This window comes from Coregonus lavaretus (genome assembly GCF_964263955.1).
Source record: "Coregonus lavaretus genome assembly, chromosome: 23".
Taxonomy (NCBI): Eukaryota; Metazoa; Chordata; class Actinopteri; order Salmoniformes; family Salmonidae; genus Coregonus; species Coregonus lavaretus.
In genome coordinates, this window is record NC_140010.1 from 21022047 (window position 1) to 21043628 (window position 21582).

A 21582-nucleotide genomic window follows, 5' to 3' on the forward strand; every position below is an offset into this window, starting at 1 on the left:
AAGTGGAGCCAATCACGTTCTTTATTTCACATACATTGATGAGCTATCATTTATATAGAGCACTAGTATATAACAGAATGGAGCAAACCCATTCATATGCGTCTGGACTGGTTTTCTGAAGCAGCAGCAGTAACACAGCTCCAATGTGCTCTGAGGGCAGCGACATCAAACTGTCATTACGACACCTGCTTCGGTAGCGGTCGTTTGATAGCCTCCTAGAGTAGAGAGAGAGAAACGAGGACACTGATACAGGGTAGAGTGTGAGAGACTGCGAGATAAGCGAGAGGATATAGCCAGCCTACACAACAGGGACCTCAATACAATTAATCCAATGGACGTGATGCTTATACTGATAAGAATTGCGCTCGTGGGCTTCATCTGTCTGTTTCTAGCATCCGCTGGGTTGGCCTGTGGTCCAGGCAAGGGATATGGAAAACAAAGACATCCGAAAAAACTGAAGCCTTTGGCATACAAGCAGTTCATTCCCAACGTGGCGGAGAAGACCCTTGGGGCCAGTGGCAAATACGAAGGGAAGATCACAAGGAACTCTGAAAGATTTAAAGACCTGACACCAAACTACAATCCTGACATTATTTTCAAAGATGAGGAAAACACTAATGCTGACAGACTTATGACACAGGTAGGCTATAGTGAGAAAGCGCATGAAGATGTATCTTGTGGGTCTTGAATGACCATTTGGCACGAGAACAATGAATGACAGCTCAATTTGAAGTGACAGTTGTTAAATATTTATGAATTACCTTTATGGTTACTATGCATATCTACGTATAATATAGATTTGAAACCATTTCAAACAAACTGTGCACCATATCGGACTATTTTTGTCTATGGACAGTTCTGCCCTATGTCTCCAGTTGGGCTTATCGGAGCATGAAAATTAAGACATGTCGTTATGGATGCACGACTGCTGCCACTTATTAAAGGGGCTGGTTCTAGACAGTTAATGTTAGGCTACGATAAACTTGTATTATAGACTACTCCCCCGCGCAGAGAGCGAGAGAGGGAGAGAGAGATAGACTACTGATAATGAATTAATTTAGATTCGAAGCGTCACTCGATAAGCCATAACCATCTATAACATTTCTAAAATGTTTATTCGTTTCTTTTCAAATTGAAAAATGTACATTAATAAAAAAATATATTGGAACAGATGCGTCAATATACAATCAATAAAGCTCTGTCTTGCCCCTGTCTTTAGTTGTGCATGCTATATACATATACTGTGTGTGTATGTATGTATGTATGTATGTATGTATGTATGTATGTATGTATGTATGTATGTATGTATGTATGTATGTATGTATGTATGTATGTATGTATGTATGTATGTATGTATGAATGTATGTATGTATGTATGTATGAATGTATGTATGAATGTGTGTGTTTGTGTTTGTGTGTGTGTGTGTGTGTGTGTGTGTGTAACCCTCCTATTTAACCCCTTGTGTTTCCTGACATCTCAATTATCTATTTCTCCTTTTCAGAGATGTAAGGACAAACTGAACTCTTTGGCTATTTCAGTCATGAATCAGTGGCCGGGAGTGAAGCTGCGCGTGACAGAAGGCTGGGACGAGGATGGACACCATTTCGAAGACTCTTTACACTATGAAGGAAGGGCTGTGGATATCACCACCTCTGACAGAGATAAGAGCAAATATGGAATGCTATCCAGGCTCGCGGTGGAGGCAGGATTCGACTGGGTCAATTATGAATCCAAAGCCCATATTCATTGTTCTGTGAAAGCAGGTAAACACAACGAACGAACAATTATTAATAATAATAATAATAATAATAATAATATAGTTGTATGTAAATGTCAAATGTAAAAAAATAAAAATAAAAATAGACTTCCTCAACCGTTCATGAACTGTTTATTACGCACGCTGCTATGTCAAGAAAACCATTTATTTGATAGGGTTTGTTCGATAGGCCTATTGCCGTCCCTTGTTATTACACAGTTATAAGACAATGCCTGTGACCCATGTTGCAATGTCAACTCTCCTACCCCATTTGTTAGAGTAGTAGGCCCTATATTTGTCCAGGTCTTTCAGTTTACTTTTAGAATTGTATGGCAATAGTGACTTGGTCCTAATTCTTTATTAACTCTTTATTGTCTGCTTTTCTCCAGAAAATTCAGTTGCTGCAAAGTCGGGTGGCTGCTTCCCTGGATCCGCCTCAGTTCTCCTCGAGGATGGTCGAAGCAAGCTGGTAAAAGAACTGGAGGTGGGCGACAAGGTGTTAGCAGCAGACAAAGAAGGACATATTGTGTCCAGCGATTTCCTCATGTTTTTGGACCGAGATCCAGTGTCAAGACGAGAATTTTATGTTTTTGAAACTGAGAAGCCCAACCGAAAGTTAAGACTGACGCCGGCTCACCTTGTCTTCATCACCAATAACGTTACGGATGACGATATGACTGCAGTGTTTGCCAGTAATGTAAAACCTGGGCAACAGGTGTTTGTGGTGGACGAGGCCCTAGACCACCTGAAGGCAGTCACTGTGGAAAGGATTTACGTGGAGGAATACGAGGGATCTTATGCCCCAGTAACCTCACAAGGAACCATCATAGTTGACCATGTTTTGGCGAGCTGTTACGCGGTAATCGAGGACCACAAATGGGCGCACTGGGCCTTTGCGCCAGTCAGGTTGGGGCACGCGTTGATGTCTTTAACAGGTCTAGTCAAAAAGCGCGAGGACATACGTCAGAGAGATGGAATACACTGGTACTCAGACATTCTATACCACATAGGGACATTGCTGCTGGACAGAAACTCCTTTCATCCTCTTGGAATGTCGCAAAGCTGAGACGAGTCGTTTTTATTTGTCAAATTCAAAGACACAAATGAATGCTCTTAAAGATGGAAATACCTTTGTGCACTGGACCCATACATTTATATTCTTATTTATTCTATGATGTATTCCTCCTATCATGAACCATTCGAATTTAGTCGTCTAGGATAGTGTGAACAATCTGTGAAGAATTTATTTCTAATCATTTGAGAAAAAACTGTTTATGATTGTTATGTGCAAATGTGAACTGACTGTTATATTTTCTTGGATGAACATAGTGTTGCCTCAATAAATTATGTTTTTATACACTGAAACATGTAGCCTGCATGTCAGCCTGAACAAATAGCCTACATTCTCACATTTCGTTTTCTAAAATGGACATGGTTCAGAAACAGTGAAATTAGTTATCATATGAAAGAAGTGCCTTTATGGTTGTCAATCCATAAATGCTATAGACTACTGAAAACGATTAGACTAATTCAGAAAGTGTAACAAACTTAGTAAGTCTTTGATATAATAGCCTACATTAGGCTTATTTTGCCAAATACCTTTCAGATGAAGCATTGTTTAGAATTCAATATTTCTATATACATCTCAACTTCTGTCCACTCAGAATTGGGCACTACCAGAACTATGTCTGTGACTGCTTCTTCTAAATCAAACCATGGAGCAACTGGAGCCTCTGGTGGCCATGAACCACCTATATCATCTGATCTGATCAAAGCTACCACTTTGACCCTGCAAGTAAGCACCTGTTCTATATAAGAGTAGGCCTTCTGATACTGGTTATATTTTACATTTAGTCAATCCTATTCTGTTATTTATTGATCTTTCAAAATGGCTCTCAAATACTGAGTGAATAAAGGCAATGAATGACTGAGAGAATGCATCAGAGAGCCCTTAGCCCAACCTTAAGATGTTGACTATTTTCTTCAACCCCCTAGTGCTAGCCTAGGTTACATTCCCTAAGCAATCATGGTAATTTAGGCTACTCACAATAACACTGCTCCCCTTTGACACACTTGGCAGTTGGTCAAACAGATGTCATGTCAAGAACTGAATCACACAACTTAATCAATAACTGCTCAGTCTATTCTCATCAACCCCCACCTCCAACATGCTTTACAAAAACAGGGGAAAACTCATTTCCTTAACTGACAGAAATCACTAAAAACTGAATTTGCTTGATAATCCATTTTTATCATCTCAATAAAGACTTGTCAAATATGCTACACATAACTATACACTGTATCATTATTCAAGATCATCCTGATTTACAGTGCATTCGCAAAGTGTTCCGACCCCTTGACTTTTTCCACATTTTGTTACGTTACAGCCTTATTCTAAAATTGATTAAATCGTTTTTTCCCCTCATCAATCTACACACAATACCCCATAATGACAAAGCAAAAACAGTTTTCCTTTTAAAAACGGAAATATTATATTTACATAAGTATTCAGACCCTTTACTCAGTACTTTGTTGAAGCACCTTTGGCAGCGATTACAGCCTCGAGCCTTCTTGGGTATGACGCTACAAGCTTGGCACACCTGTATTTGGGGAGTTTCTCACATTCTTCTCTGTAGATCCTCTCAAGCTCTGTCAGGTTGGATGGGGAGCGTTGCTGCACAGCTATTTTCAGGTCTCTCCAGAGATGTTCGATCGGGTTCAAGTCCGGGATCTTGCTGGGCCACTCAAGGACATTCAGAGACTTGTCCCGAAGCCACTCCTGCTTTGTCTTGGCTGTGTGCTTAGGGTCGTTGTTCTGTTGGAAGGTGAACCTTCGCCCCAGTCTGAGGTCCTGAGCGCTCTGGAGCAGGTTTTCATCAAGGATCTCTCTATACTTTGCTCCGTTCATCTTTCCCTCGATCCTGACTAGTCTCCCAGTCCCTGCCGCTGAAAAACATCCCCACAGCATGATGCTGCCACCACCATGCATCACCGTAGGGATGGAGCCTGGTTTCCTCTAGACGTGACGCTTGGCATTCAGGCCAAAGAGTTCAATCTTGGTTTCATCAGACCAGAGAATCTTGTTTCTCATGGCCTGAGAGTCTTTAGGTGACTTTTGGCAAACTCCAAGCGGGCTGTCATGTGCCTTTTACTGAGGAGTGGCTTCTGTATGGCCACTGTACCATAAAGGCCTGATTGGTGGAGTGCTGCAAAGATGGTTGTCCTTCTGGAAGGTTCTCACATCTCCACAGAGGAACTCTGGAGCTCTGTCAGAGTGACCATTGGGTTCTTGGTCACCTCCCTGACCAAGGCCCTTCTCCCCCGATTGCTCAGTTTGGCCAGGTGGCAAGCTCTAGGAAGAGTTTTGGTGGTTCCAAACTTCTTCCATTTAAGAATGATGGAGGCCACTGTGTTCTTGGGGACCTTCAATGCTGCAGAACGTTTGTGGTACCCTTCCCCAGATCTGTGCCTGAACACAATCCTGTCTCTGAGCTCGACGGACAATTCCATCAACCTCATGGCTTGGTTTTTGCTCTGACATGCACTGTCAACTGTGGGACCTTATATAGACAGGTGTGTGCCTTTCCAAATCATGTCCAATCAATTGAATTGACCACAGGTGGACTCCAATCAAGTTGTAGAAACATCTCAAGGATGATCAATGGTAACAGGATGCACCTGAGCTCAATTCCAAGTCTCATCGCAAAAGGTCTAAATACTTATGTAAATAACGTATTTCTGTTTTACATTTTTTATACATTTGCAAACATTTATAAAAACCTGTTTTCACTTTGTCATTATGGGGTATTGTGTGTAGATTGATGAGAAAAAATGTAACTTAATCAATTTCAGAATAAGGCTGTAACGAAACAAAATGTGGAAAAAGTCAAGGGGTCTGAATACTTTCCGAATGCACTGTATGTTACTGTGACTGTGACAAAACAAAATAAATTCAAACAACTTTTAAAGTCATTACAGTCACTATAGTTGTCCTTTTATAGATTAAAGCATATATTTTTTAGCAGGGCAATGGCCTTTTCAGAGTAGAAAGTTGCTATTCCGGGAACTGAGAAAACAAGCGTCACCTTAATCCTCTCTTGGGTCCAGAGTTTGACAGATTAGAAAGAATCTGAATGCCTTCAAATGCCTTCAGTGGATGACTGAGCAAAGGTATTATGCCAGAAAATACAAATATATCATATTTGCAGAAATGTGTAATTTTTCATAAAACCATTTTTCTGTTCAGAATGTGAACCATTTACAAGTATTTTCTGTTTCATTCAGTATCATGTAGCCTTGCCCACAAGGTGGTGCTATGCACTAAACATAAACTCATCCAGGGAGAAATGTTGGAGTCTTTGTAATTGACACCTACATGTAAGTGTGCCACCTTACATGAGGGCATTGGGCATTGTCACTGAAAAATAAATGACCTGAATGTAGGCCTATTATCTCATCAAAAGCAAGCATTACATAAAAATAGCTGCATTTTTTCACCACCTGTCCACCTGCTCTATTCAGGAGCCATTCTATTTTGAGATATTTATGATATACTAGTCTAGTGACGTGAAGTTCCTTGTGGCATGATGGAAGGCCCCTTTGGCTCATGTAGAGGCAATTCCCTATGAAACTCCACTGGCACAGGATGAGAGCAATTCATGACGCATCCACATAGAATTGGCTTTCCAGACGTAAATCTTTACTGAAGATATAAAAGACAAGTAACATAAAGCAACTTTGCATATAACAAGAACCACATGCTCTCTCCTCTCACCTGTGAGATTTATTGTTGAGAGATCTCCACTTCTCCAGCATCCCTGTGGAACGCTTTTGACACCTTGTAGAGTCCATGCCCCGATGAATTGAGGCTGATCTGAGGGCAAAAGGGGGTGCAACTCAATATTAGGAAGGTGTTCCTAATGTTTTGTACACTGTGTAAGTCATATATCATCAATAATACTATTTATGCCTATATAGCATGTCATCAACAGCTTTTGTTTTTATTCAACCTAGGGTTAAACAAAAAATAGACAATACATATAGTCCTAGAGTTTCAAGCTTTGGTTGATTTCAAAATGGAATCTACAAGTTCATAATTTATATTTTGGATTCATGTCTCCATCTCAATCAAAAATCTTAAGTTAAATAATAAGACTAAATCTAATCGAATCAAACTTTAAATGCGCTTTAAATAAAGTTTGTTTTGATTTAGTCCTATTCTTTAATAACTTAGGTTTTTGGTTGAGATGGAGAAGTGAATTCAACATATAAATGATTAACTTGAAGATTACATTTGAAATCAACCAAAGCTTGAAACTCTAGGACTATATGTATTGTCTATTTTTTGTTTAACCCTAGGTTGAATAAAAACAAAAGCTGTTGATGACATGCTATATAGGCATAAATAGTTTTATTGATGATATATGACTTACACAGTGTACAAAACATTAGGAACACCTTCCTAATATTGAGTTGCACCCCCTTTTGCCCTCAGATCAGCCTCAATTCATCGGGGCATGGACTCTACAAGGTGTGAAAAGCGTTCCACGGGGATGCTGGCCCATATTGATTCCAATGCTTCCACAGTTGTGTTAAGTTGGCTCGATGTCCTTTGGGTGGTGGACCATTCTTGATACACACGGGAAACTGTTGAGCATGAAAAACCCAGCAGCATTGCAGTTCTTGACACACTCAAACCAGTGCGCCTGGCACCTACTACCATACCCCATTTAAAGGCACTTAAATATTTTGTCTTGCCCATTCACCCTCTGAATGGCACACATACACAATCCATGTCTCAATCGTCTCAAGCATTAAACATTATTCTTCAACCTGTCTTCTCCCCATCATCTACACTGATTTAAGTGGATTTAACAGGTGACATCAATAAGGGATCATAGCTTTCACCTGGATTCACCTGGTCAGTCTATGTCATGTAAAGTGTTCCTAATGTTTTGTGCACTCAGTGTATAAAGTATGGTTACATTTCATTTGCTCTGTTAAACCAACCCTTTGGAATGACTTCAATAGCAACAGTGAATATATTTAGTTATTAAGAAATCTCTCAATAATCGTTCTCACGATAGCACATTGATAGTAGTCAGTGACAAATATCAAAGCTGGGCTTGGTTAAAACTGCGGATGGGAGACCAAATGAATAGCTGTAGAGAGATCAATTCTCCAGTAGGAGGTGCTGCCCAGCCTATTGTTCTTTTCTCTTTTAGTGGATATAAAGTTGAAGATCTGACATTGTTTCAAAGGTGCAAATTCAACATATTTTATACAAGGTTTGTCTTTGTTGAAAATTGGTTACAATGATGACATAACCCTGTGGTTGAAACTCCACCCTCAAAACAACTAATTACTTTTTTCACATCACAATATGTGACAAATTACTTTGAAACAACGTTGATTGATTCAACGAGTTTGTGCCAAGTGGGTAGTCTCTCATCAGAGATCGCTTTTATTTTGGGAGATTGCAAAATATGACCTATAAAAATCAAGTTTTATTTGTCACATGCAGCGAATACAACAGGTGTAGACTTTACAGTGAAATGCTTACCTTCGAGCCCTTTCCCAACAATGCAGAGTTAAAAAGTAAGACAAAAAATATATACAAATAAATAAAAGGAAATAGTAACACAATGCCATTTGATTAACTGTTCAGCAGTCTTTTGGCTTGGGGGTAGACACTGTTCAGGAGCCACACAGTCATGTGGGGGACTAAGCACGCACCCCTGAGTGGCCCCTGTGTTGAGGGTCAGCGTGGCGGATGTGTTGTTGGCTACCCTCATCACTTGGGGGCGGCCCGTCAGGAAGTCTAGGATCCAGTTGCAGAGGGAGGTGTTCAGACCCAGGGTCCTTAGCTAAGTGATGAGCTTGGAGGGCACTATGGTGTTGAACGCTGAACTGTAGTCAATGAACAGCATTCTCACATAGGTGTTCCTTTTGTCCAGGTGGGAAAGGGCAGTGTGGAGTGCAATAGAGATTGCATCATCTGTGGATCTGTTGGGGCGGTATGTGAATTGGAGTGGGTCCAGTGTGTCTGGGATGATGGTGTTAATGTGAGCCATGACCAGCCTTTCAAAACATGTCATGGCTACAGATGTGAGTGCTACGGGGCGATAGTCATTTAGACAGGTTACCTTGGCGTTCTTGGGCACAGGGACTATGGTGGTCTGCTTGAAACATGTAGGGATTACAGTCTGGGCCAGGGAGAGGTTGATAATATCAGTGGAGACACTTGCCAGCTGGTCAGCGCTGAACTTTTCATTCAAGACAGGAGAAACATATTGTTTCAGGTGATAATAAAAACATGTTTTGTTTAGTTACTTTTTCCTCAACTTGTTTCTCTAACTTTCTAGCAAGTAAAGCTAGCTTACGGAGCAGGAAGCTAGCTAAAAGCTATGCTAGGATGAAGATACTGTAGTTAGCAACCTCCACCTAATAATTAGCATAAAAAACAATCATTACCATCACAACAAACTAAAATGGGAGGCAACAGATATGCTATCATTGGCTTAACAGCCAATGTATATTATTTAACATTACTATTAAAATAGTACTCATAGGAATGGGTAATTGTTTACAACTAGCTAGCTATCCCATAAAACCACATATTTTCATCTTGTTCTGGGGTTTGGTTACTTCCTGTTCTATTCACAGCCTTTGGCTGCCTGAAGATGACACAGTTTGGAAAAATGTAAAGTATGTGGCATCCTTTTCGCAATGGAGCCTTCAACATCAAGGGGGCACTGCGATGCCCATTAAAATGAATGACATCCGGCCCAATGCAACGGACTGCTCAGACGTAATGTGAATAAGACATTAATCAGTGGCACAGATGAAACTATCCAAGCAGAAGATACATCTCCTTAAATGTTGATATTTGGTTGCGTTGACAACCAAACAAAATTCAGTATTTTTAATTTTTAATATGCCATTTAGCAGACGCTTTTATCCAAAGCGACTTACAGTCATGCGTGCATACATTTTATTTTTTATTTTTTTGTGTATGGGTGGTCCCGGGGATCGAACCCACTACCTTGGCGTTACAAGCGCCGTGCTCTGCAATACAGTGAATAGCCTATGAACTTGTCGACAAGTTAACAAATTATATGTTGGATTCACGTCTCCAACAACCAAAAATAAAAGTTAAAGAATAGGATTAAACCATTAGCTCAAATTGAACTACCCAGGCAGTAGATACATCTCCTTTAAATGTTGATATGTAGTTGCATTGTCAACTAAACACAATTCAATAAAAAAATATGTAATAGAGTAAATAGCCTTAAGTTACAAACTAATGTAACAGTATTTATTCAACCTTAAAATTAGTAAGACATCCATGGCCACATTTTGAGGTTACCATAACTATAATTGTCTTCTTATGTAATCATAGAAAGTGTGCATGTTCAAGATTGCATGCAAAATTGCAGGTCTGTAGAGATCTTCACAATTACTGTAATAATCTCAACTGCAATCCAGGTCATTTGGTTGTGCTATCAGATGAAACACAGTGATAACACATTAAGTTGTTGTATAAATAAACAAAATATCTGACATTGTATTCCTATTTGAACTTTGTTGTGCTTTTAAATGCTTGAAAGTGACATTTAGGTGACAATTAAACCAAAAACCAGACATTGCTTTTCCAGTGGAATTTGGTTGTACTTTTAGATGGTTGAAAGCATAGTGATAACACATTGGGAATTCATCTAACTTTTGGCTGTCTTTTTGAATGGGTGAATATAGGTTGTATTCTCATTGATCAACATCTCAACCAAATATTACACTATCCACATTGAAATGGCGTGGTGTGCTCAGTAGGCTGTGTACCTATATACAGGTAACTTAAAAAATAAAGGAAACACTTGAGTAAATGAGGGTACAAAGTATATTGAAAGCAGGTGCCTCCACAAAGGTGTGGTTCCTGAGTAAATTAAGCAATTAATATCCCATCATGCTTAGAGTCATGTATAAAAATGCCCAGATGCCCATTATTTTGGCTACCCCATGGCTAGAAGAAGAGATCTCAGTGACTTTGAAAGAGGGGTCTCAAAGGAGCATAGGGGCTTTAAAGTAAGTGTGTGTGTGTGTGTGTGTGTGTGTGTGTGTGTGTGTGTGTGTGTGTGTGTGTGTGTGTGTGTGTGTGTGTGTGTGTGTGTGTGTGTGTGTGTGTGTGTGTGTGTGTGTGTGTGTGTGTGTGTGTGTGTGTGTGTGTGTGTGTGTGTGTGTGTGTGTGTGTGCGCATGCGTGTGTCCATCACTAGATCTCGCCCCAATTGGACACTTATGAGAGATTCTGTAGCGGCGCCTGAGACAGCGTTTTCCACCACCATCAACAAAACACCAAATTATGTAATTTCTTGCGGAAGAATGGTGTGGCATCCCTCCAATAGAGTTCCAGACACTTGCTAATGCAATTGAAGGCATGTATCAAATTGTTGCTTCCTGAAATTCCCAAAGTCATTCAATCCTTGTAATACATTTTAAGCAATAGCCTACCCATGTGTGGTCAACAAGATTATAATTTCAGCACTGCTTTGATTGGGACAGCGCCATCACGCTGCTTTGAGACCAGCGTGGGGACTCGTCTTGATAAATCAATAGGCCTATAACTCCTATAGCTCATTTATTTGTTTGCTCATCTATCACTGATCAGAAACATTTAGCATGCAATAATGTAGCCTAAATCAAGTGTAGGTCTATTATTTTGCTTGAACACTTATAGACAATTTCAAAAGCCTGCGGAAGTTGTGAAATGTGAACACGAGACTCACATACGTTTGAAAATAGGATTGCTATTATTTTCTATCAGTATCATGATGAAGATAACGCCTGCTCCCTAACAAAGCGTAGTGAGGGTAGGAAAGAGATAAAAAACGTGGATCAAAAAAGCATGGGGCTTGGGCTCTGTTTCAAAATATCACTTTTTTATATGACAGCGATTCCACACGTTCCCGTCAAACAAGTTGTGTGGGGGAAATATTATTTGTATTTTATTCTTTTACATTTACGTCATTTAGCAGACGCTCTTATCCAGAGCGACTTACAGTTAGTGAATTAATACATGTTTTGTTTTTTTATTCATACGGGCCCCCCGTGGGAAACGAACCCACATCCCTGCCGGCCAAACCCTCCCCTACCTTGGACGACGCTGGACCAATTGTGCGCCGCCCATGGGTCTCCCGGTCGCGGCCGGCTGCGACAGAGCCTGGACTCGAACCAGGATCTCTAGTGGCACAGCGATGCAGTGCCTTAGACCACTGCGCCACTCGAGAGTATTTTTATATTCCATTATATTCTTACTATACAATATAGGCTGTGTGTTGACTGTGATCGGGTAGGTGTGTCTTGTCTGTTTAATGAACAAAATAACAAATTATTGATTTAATTTGGATGGCGCAGCCATGGCTGCACAGACCTGTAACATAGGCCTAATTAAACTCAAAATTAGCTATTCTATTCTTTTGAAAATACATTTTATTAGTCTGTGATGGAAATTTCTATGTTTGTGCTTTTCTAATAACCAATTTCTGTGCTCATGCAAGTGACTGATTGAACGAATCCTTACTATCAGTATCTGCAATTTGGCAGTACACTCAGACCTTTATTTTGAGAATGAAAGATATCTCAGTTTCAAGGTCTCAGCTTAGAGAGAAGAAGCCTTGTGAAGTATTGGTCTGTCACATGCATGACCCATTATTGGTCGGTCACATGAATGAAGAAAACGTTAATGATGAATTAATTATGAATGATGAATAAGCTAAATCATGCAAATATAACTTGTCTGTATATAAGAGAACTAACGGGACTGCCCCGGTAGAGCTCCTGATCGACATGTGTACTTGGTGCATTGAGTTGGTTGGAACCTCTCCAGGGCGCTGATAATAAATAATTATTCATTTAAGATTGACTTTGAGTGTCCCTGTGTAGAATTTTCACGACAAGTGTTATAATGTTTCTCAGGACCTGCCTAAACAAATTAATAATGGATTTATTTTTGATGGTGTATATTCTCAATGAATTTATTAAAGATGCACTATGCAGAAATCGCTCCGCCATTCCTGGTTGCTAAAATTGTAATAGTTCGCCTAATTTCAGTTTATGTGAAGAAACAAGCATGTATAGTGTAGAGAATCATTGTACCATTTAAACTGCTGTGAAATATATTTTCCATAACCAAAACTATTGTATTTTCAGCTGTTTGAAGCTGGTGTACAAAACCGAAAGTAAAATAAATAACACTCTCAAGCAAGCAAGAATGTGGTAAAAATGGGCCTGTTTGTAAGGGGGTCATATAAACATTGGCAAAAAAAATGTACAGACAAAATACCGTAGATCTTATGTGAAAGCAGTAATACTGTACTGAATACCAGTGTGACTGTTAATGTGGAAATCTTCAATTAAACAACCATTTTATACTCTTTCTCTGCTACTGTAAGATTAATTTCCTAGTATTTTTCTCACTTCCCCTGTCAGGTTGTTACTACTGCTGCTCTACATACTGTATGGTTTGAAACTTAACATAATATTTTCAATGTATAGTACAGTTATTGTACTGTAATAATAACTATCAACATACAATGATAAAAAATGTTTTAATAAAAAAGTTGGCATGAAAGATCATATATGATCATTCAGATTGATTCACACTATGACAGATCATCAGTCTATGAACTCTATGAGCTTAGAGAGGCACTTCTCACTATCTTACCTGTTTGTTTGTGGCCTCTCTCTTTCTCTCCCTCTCTGCCTGTCTGTCTGTTCATAGCTGTGACACTCCTGCCATGATCAGGACAGCACCAAACAAAGTCTTAACACATGGAACACACCTTCAAGACCCATAATCAGAGTGATGAAGTTAAAGCCATCTAAGCTGAAAGCACTAAATTTGGCCAGATAGTTTGCCAGGGGTGGCGTGCGGGCAGTTGCCAAGAACCTTACTTACAATCCTTTGCACGCCTTTGAAAAAAACGTTTATGTCCTCTTTTTGTTCTCTTCTTTACTGGTGGCACATCCATTGCTAACTTACTGACGCTATGATGAAGACTAAGACAGCGATTGTGCAAGTAATTCTGTAGCTAGCAAGTATTCTTGGCTTCAAAACATTCACTATCAGTTTTTCACACAGCCAGAACTAGGGATGAGCATTTGAAATAATTTCACCATTCAAATAAAATCATACATTTTTTAGGGATATCCAGGTATGGTCAAAATACATGTGTTTTTTTGTAACTTTGTTTAAACTTGGACAATTGCTTACTGCGCAGCCTGCGTGACTCAGGAGAGACGGTGCACGCTGCTGCAGGGAGGGGGATGGGCAGGGTCTGGTGTGTGTGACACAGGAGGGAGAGAGAGAAAAGGTAGCCACTGACTCGCGCTTGTTAGACAAACTTCTAAACGCCATAGGTTATCTATCATCCCATCTGGCAGTGCATGTCTTTACTGCATCAAAAAACAATGTTGCTCCTGTAAGTCGCTCTGAATAAGAGCGTCTGCTAAATGACAAAAAAATAAAATAATAATAATAATAATAATAATAAAGAAAATAAATAATAAAAAAAATGTAAAGAAAAATGTAAAGAAGCTAGCTAAGATAGCCAGCTAGCTATGTTAGCTGGCCAGCTAGCTAGCTAGGCTAGTTGAGGCTATTGTACTGCGCTCCCCGTCCTTGTCTACAACAACTCCATTCTGATTAAACAACATCCTGCCTGTCGTTGCTCGTTGTAGCCTACTCCTTCTCATTTAGCTAACTTAATTCCATAATTGTAAATCCATTGATTAGAGATCTCCCACTTCACGTTGCTACCAGTGATGCCAATTTAGAAATGTTGTTGCTAGATTTAGCAACTTTTCAGACAACCCTGGCAAAAAAAAATCAAACAGCACCTAGCAACAAATGTAGCTACCTTTACACAATTATTTGGAATTTTTACAACTTTTGAAAAGTGACTCAAACGCTAAAATGCACGCATTTTCCCTCTAAATGACACAAAAACGATTTTCTCTGTCACACTCAGTCACAACACACGTGCCTGGCTGCAAAAGTGCATTGTGAGTGATGTCAGCAGCAGGCGCTCAGCTCGTGTACAGGCAGCAGCAGGCCAGCCAAGCAGCACAACAACCTGGAGAGAGCTGGAGAGAGATGCCTAGCGCACACATCATTATTTGAGTTGTTGCTTGTTCAATAAGATAGCATAGATACTTTGTTATTAGCTTGTACCTATAATTGTTGATCAGTTAGGTAGCGTGTTAACTAACTACCAATACACTGCTTAAAACTATAATTGTTCAGAATGTGTAGGTTTACTTGTTAATAAGAAAATAAATAAAATGTAATTGTTCAATAATGTGTCATGTGTAATTGTTCAATAATTCAATGTGTTGTGTTTATATTAATTTTACAAATACAAATATGTGATAATAAACTAACAAATCTAAACTAACAAATGTCAAATCATATTTGTCCCGAGATGGCCAGTCAATTTGAGTAACGTTATTGCGTATTCTACGTAATGACGCAGTTTTACGTTATTACGTAATGACGTCATCACGCAATGACATCACAACGTCATTTAGCAACTTTTAACAACAAATCGACCTGCCTCTAGCAAGTTCCCCTGAATATTTGTTGGTAACACTGGTTGCTACTCATGGAGCCACTTTTATTGGCAGACAATAACAACAAATTACACCATAAAACGTGTGTAGGCTTTACGGTATGTCTTTTTATGGGGCACACGTCATAAAAACTACATAAAAAAGTTCGTTGTTTTATTCTATTAAGAATTTTAAATGTCATGGTATATCCTTGTGTGCAGCAACGTCACATAGATAATTATATTTAATTGAGATAAAGCCTTTTCATTGTTAAAATGGGCCTACAATATTTTTTTTTCATGAATACTCTTGCAAGTATTCGAATCTTAAAGTCCGTTCGGATATTCGAAAATACCTGACACAGCTAAAAATGACTAAACTGTAAATGTAAAGCTAACTAGCTACTAGCCAGGGGAAAGCTTATAGTTGCCACGTTTGTTCTAACATATCAAAGTTGATTCACATTCATACAGGTGGTTGTTGCCAACAATAATTACTTTACCCAGTGCGGTGAGTAGTGATGGAGGTGCTTTTCTCACACTCACACACTGTCATACAGCTATTAACAACCGAGAGTGAGAATGAAGCAGTCAGTGCAGGCGGGGGAAGTGACTCATGTTCCGGGGGAAGTGACTCACGTTCCAGGGGAAATTCCGGGGGAAGTGATTCACGTTTTCTTTCATGGGGGGGGGGACCATTTTACCTGCTTCTAATGTCCCCCCTGTTCCCCCCGGCTCCTACGCCCTTGCTTGTACAATCTATGCCAAGGCACATTGAAGCTGTTCTGGTGGCTCTTGGTGGCCCAACGCCCTATTAAGGCGCTATGTGTATGTTGGTGTTTCCTTTATTTTGGTAGTTACCTATACATGTGACCAGAGACCCCATGTGAAAGTGCCCCTAGCGTACAAAACAATCCCTAGACAGATAACATATAGTGCATTCGAAAGTATTTAGACCCCTTGACTTTTTCCACATTTTGTTACGTTACAGCCTTATTCTAAAATGGATTAATTTCATCATCAATCTACACACAATACCCCATAATGACAAAGCAAAAACAGTTTTTTAGAAATCTTTGCAAATGTATAAAAAAATTCTAACTGAAATATTACATTTACAATAAGTATTCAGACCCTTTACTTAGTACTTTGTTGAAGCACCTTTGGCCGTGATTACAGTCTTCTTGGGTATGACACTACAAGCTTGGCACACCTGTATTTGGGGAGTTTCTCACATTCTTCAGAGACTTGTCCCGAAGCCACTCCTGCGTTGTCTTGGCTGTGTGCTTAGCAGGGACGGCTTGTTCAATAGGGCGATATGGGCGACGCACTGCCAAACGGGAAAAGGAAGGGATTTTTTTTCTAATCAATTATATCACGGCAACAGCAGTTATCAGTGTTCACGTCTGATCTGCCAGCCACTAAATGTCAAATCAGGCTAAAGTCGTGCTTCAAATGGCCCCGCCCGTTTTTTGGGCGATTTCAGTCAGGTTGAAAATCGCCCAGAAGTCTCTCATAGCCTGTCATGTAAAATCTATTTTTTTCACATTTCAAAGCTTTCAATACATTCTCTATGGGTGTCTGTGGGCTTGCACTTACGCGCTTTCGTCATACGTGACGTAACGTTGAACGTAACTAAGACAATGGCGGCTAGCAGCGTCTCTGTTGCGACCTGCATTGTGGCGTTATTTTATGTTTTTAATTTGTAGACTTAGTTTACAAACATTCTGCAAACATTCTGCTTTGGACTGATCTTCGGTTTTGGACTGATCTTGTTGATCGTGTACATACCCGCTACGAACGGACTAAATAATGAAAACGCTGCTGGCAGCGGAATCCCAATACAGCTGGGAGACTTGGCTGGATGACAGAGTCCCGGACAGAGAGGTGGAGCCGGCCGGCTTCACCCTGGTCAGAGCGGACCGCGATCCTGGTAAGAGAGCGACTCTGTACCCCGACATTGAACTGCTTTCTGTGTCATTGAACCTTACTATTGTTGATAAAACAAGTTTACTGGAGAACGGAGACCAAGTAGAGACTTTTGGACAAGGTGGATAATTGTATAATATAAGGCAGTTTATTCAGAGGTAAAGATATCTTATTTATTATTATATTATATTATTATATCTGGAATCGTGTGCACGGACCCGTTCGTCAAACTCGTAGGGAGTTTATCAGAAGAGCCCCTAAACATTGTGTGCTGACATTTTATACAATAAAATGAAGTAGGTTGAATCTAGTAGTTCTGATCTTCTGATTGGTCCTGATGAGTTGGGCGAGGTCACCTCCAGGCTAGTGTCACTGTTGCATTGGCTCTGAGTCGGGTTCTCTGTCTTCAGATGTTCAGCCTAAGAGAAGAGGATTTGTGTGTGTGTGTGTGTGTGTTTGTTATCAGTGTGTGTGTGTGTGTGTGTGTGTGTGTGTGTGTGTGTGTGTGTGTTTGTTATCAGTGATGATGTGTGTGTGTGTGTGTGTGTGTGTGTTTATCAGTGATGATGTGTGTGTGTGTGTGTGTGTGTGTGTGTGTGTGGGTGTGTGTGTGTGTGTCCTCAGGGCAAGAACTCGTGAGTTGGAAGAACTGAGAGACCTGTGGCGTGGGTGTTATCCTTAGCCACCTGCTGACAAGGCTGACAAGATAGGACTCTTGTTCATTGTATTGAATACAAAGGCCCAACACAAAATGGGTCATGCACAAGATTTTAGTCAGACCAAGCTATAACATTATATATTTACTACGACAGTACATTCAACCAAAAGCTAATATAACAAAGGCATCAGAGATTATTTATAATCTATCACAGAAACTGGAATCCATCTCCCCAGATCAGTCAATAAATGCTTCTGGTATTGACTTATATGCTGCCCCTGTCTTCATGTTGTTGCTGGACATATCTTTTTTAAAATGTGTGTAGGTCACCTAAATCATCAGAAAAATTGCCCCTCCTGAGAATTTTTTCAGGAGCCGCCACTGGTGCTTAGGGTCATTGTCCTGTTGGAAGGTGAACCTTCGCCCCAGTCTGAGGTCCTGAGCGCTCTGGAGCAGGTTTTCATCAAGGATCTCTCTGTACTTTGCTCCGTTCATCTTTCCCTCAATCCTGGCTAGTCTCCCAGTCCCTGCCGCTGAAAAACATCCCCACAACATGATGCTGCCAACACCATGCTTCACCGTAGGGATGGTGTCAGGTTTCCTCCAGACGTGATGCTTGGCATTCAGGCCAAAGAGTTGAATCTTGGTTTCATCAGACCAGAGAAACTTGTTTCTCATGGCCTGAGAGTCCTTTAGGTGCCTTTTGGCAAACTCAAAGCGGGCTGTCGTGCCTTTTACTGAGGAGTGGCTTCCGTCTGGCCACTCTACCATAAAGGCCTGATTGGTGGAGTGCTGCATAGATGGTTGTCCTTCTGGAAGGTTCTCCCATCTCCACAGAGGAACTCTGGAGCTCTGTCAGATTTTTGGTCACCTACCTGACCAAGAACCTTCTCCCCCGATTACTCAGTTTGGCCGGGCGGCCAGCTGTTCTTGGGGACCTTCAATGCAGAAATGTTTTGGTACCCTTCCCCAGATCTGTGCCTCGACACAATCCTGTCTCTGAGCTCTGCGTACAATTCCTTCGACCTCATGGCTTGGTTTTTGCTCTGACTTGCACTGTCAACTGTGGGACCATATATAGACAGGTGTGTGCCTTTCCAAATCATGTCCAATCAATTTAATTTACCACAGGTGGACTCCAATCAAGTTGTAGAAACATCTCAAGGATGATCACTGGAAACAGGATGCACCTGAACTCAATTTCATGTCTCATAGCAAAGGGTCTGAATACTTATGTAAATAATGTATTTCTGTTTTTTATTTTGAATACATTTGCAAAAATGTCTGAAAACCTGTTTTCGCTTTGTCATTATGGGGTATTGTGTGTAGATTGATGAGGATACAAATTAATTTAATCAATTTTAGAATAAGGCTGTAACGTAACAAAATGTGGAAAAAGTCAAGTGGTCTGAATACTTTCCGAATGCACTGTATACACTATACATTACATGAGCAGGCCAACATAGCACCTACACACACACACACACACACACGCACACTGACATACACACACACAAACACACAGCTTTCATGGAGGCTGTAAATAGACTGTGTTTGAGATGTCAGGGGAATCTCTTTCTATTCCCAAACAGGAGATCCTTCATTAGAAGGGTTAACCTGTTTCACAGTAAATTTCACTGATCGTATCAATCTTCTTGAGTAAAAAGACAGGCTGACAGCGTGACGCGCAGAGCAGGTTTGACCTACCCGAATGGGTCCGACTGACATCAGCAGGTTTTTCAGTGGGACATCAGCTGCTGACGAAGAAAGCCCTTCAATTGACACGGCGGACAGGTGAATGTCCGCTGCTCCCTCCCTTTGCTCTCACCTCACTCTCGTCTGTTTGTTTGGCACCAGGCGGCCACGGCCCATCTGGCCCGCTCCTGCAAAGCCGCGCCCCTGAACAAAGACCTGCCGTGAGAGCCTGGAGTATGCTGAGCCAACCAATTTAGTTTGCCCTTCTGGTGTCTCGTGATGTTTCAATACATGGGAGATAATAGACCGGCAAAAAAATCCACATTCTTGTAGGTCATTTTCTAATGACTTTTTATTGAGACACTCATTGAGAGAGGTGAGATGAACAATTCAAATTACATTTGCTCCTGTAAGTTTTGATAGGCTATACTTTCAGTTCATATCACATGTTTTGACAACAGTGAACAAGCCAGTATCACCTCACCTCATGGAGAGAGCCTTCTGGGGTTCCCAGTGTGTGGCATTCCAGTTCCTGTGATTGTGTTGTTTTCTGCCCTCAGGTGGTCACAGTAGGCAGGTACAGAAAGCAAAGAGATTCAAAACAGGCACATAATATAATAATAATAATAATAATATGCCATTTATAATGAGACAACCATGCACTCTATCAACAAGAGCAATGCAACACATTATCATTAGCCTACATTTTTTATCATCATTATCATTCGCTTAGGTTGCGTCCCAAATAGCACCCTATTCCCTTTATAGTAATGTAAAAATGTACACTACTTTTAAACAAGACCCATAGGGCTCTGGTCAAAAGTAATACACTACAGTATATAGGGAATAGAGTGCCATTAATGACACATCTGTACAACTAGCCTTACATAGGAAGCCACGCAAGAATGCAATGGATGCATTGCATTCATGTGCGGTGTCCTATGTAGAGCTACCGTACAACCAGCAATCTCAATATACTGTTGTCCTTGTGACCTTCCCTAGCTGCATGGCCTCTCCTCCTCTCACTGTGAGCCCTCCCACCACAGATCCTTAATGAGAACCCTTGGAGCAGAAACAAATTAGAGAGGACTCCATGTAAGCATCCACCCACCACACCACACCGTGCCACACTGTACCACTGAACAAGTTAGTGACTCCGCTGGAAAACATCAAGGGAGATATTAAGATAATGAATTTGAGAAGGAGCAAAGGTGAGACTGGTCACTGGCACTGCAGGGGCAGTAGGCTTACAGTAAACTACAGCAACAGGCATCTTAGCAACAAAGCTGGACTAAAAAGTAATTGGAATAGATTGATAATTTCCTTTCATAGTAGACTACCCTAGAGGACATTTGTCAGCCTCTATGCGGTTTATCATCTTAAATCATACAATGTAAAGGTGTAGATGCATATGTTGTATTCAACATTAAAGATCACACCTTCAAGATAAACTGGTAATTCCATCTGTTGGCAATACTTCAACATGTCCAGAGACATATCTAAAATCAGACTGATCAAAATTCCTGTGAAACAGCAGCATTCAATGGGTTCCCAATCAGCCCAACGAAAACTTTAATCCCCCAGCCTTAGACATCACACCCCTTGATTACACCAATCAAACGCTAAGCAGTATTATCCTGGAGTGACAACACTTGACAAATTCCCCCGTCTGCTTTCACCTACGCTTTGTGCCTTCTGTAAGCGTCATATTATTCCTGATGAAAAATTAATTTCCCTTATCTGCAGCTATAAGCCTTTCAATCCAACGCCTCCATTATGGCAGCTCTTTTTCTTGAGTATGCACACACACACACACACACACACACACACACACACACACACACACACACACACACACAGACAGAGACAGAGACACACACACACACACACACATACACACACAGACAGAGACAGAGACACACACACACATACACACAGAC

At 40.6% G+C, this 21582-nt stretch overlaps 1 protein-coding gene across 1 annotated transcript; it reads left to right on the forward strand.

Moving 5' to 3' along the window:
• Window positions 1-331: 331 nt before the first annotated feature.
• shhb (sonic hedgehog signaling molecule b) lies at window positions 332-2823 on the forward strand (the record flags this gene model as incomplete). The annotated part of the gene is made up of 3 exons (XM_084139154.1): window positions 332-640; window positions 1503-1764; window positions 2147-2823. 3 exons carry the CDS (start codon window positions 332-334, stop codon window positions 2821-2823), a joined length of 1248 nt encoding a protein of 415 aa, XP_083995280.1.
• Window positions 2824-21582: the final 18759 nt, after the last annotated feature.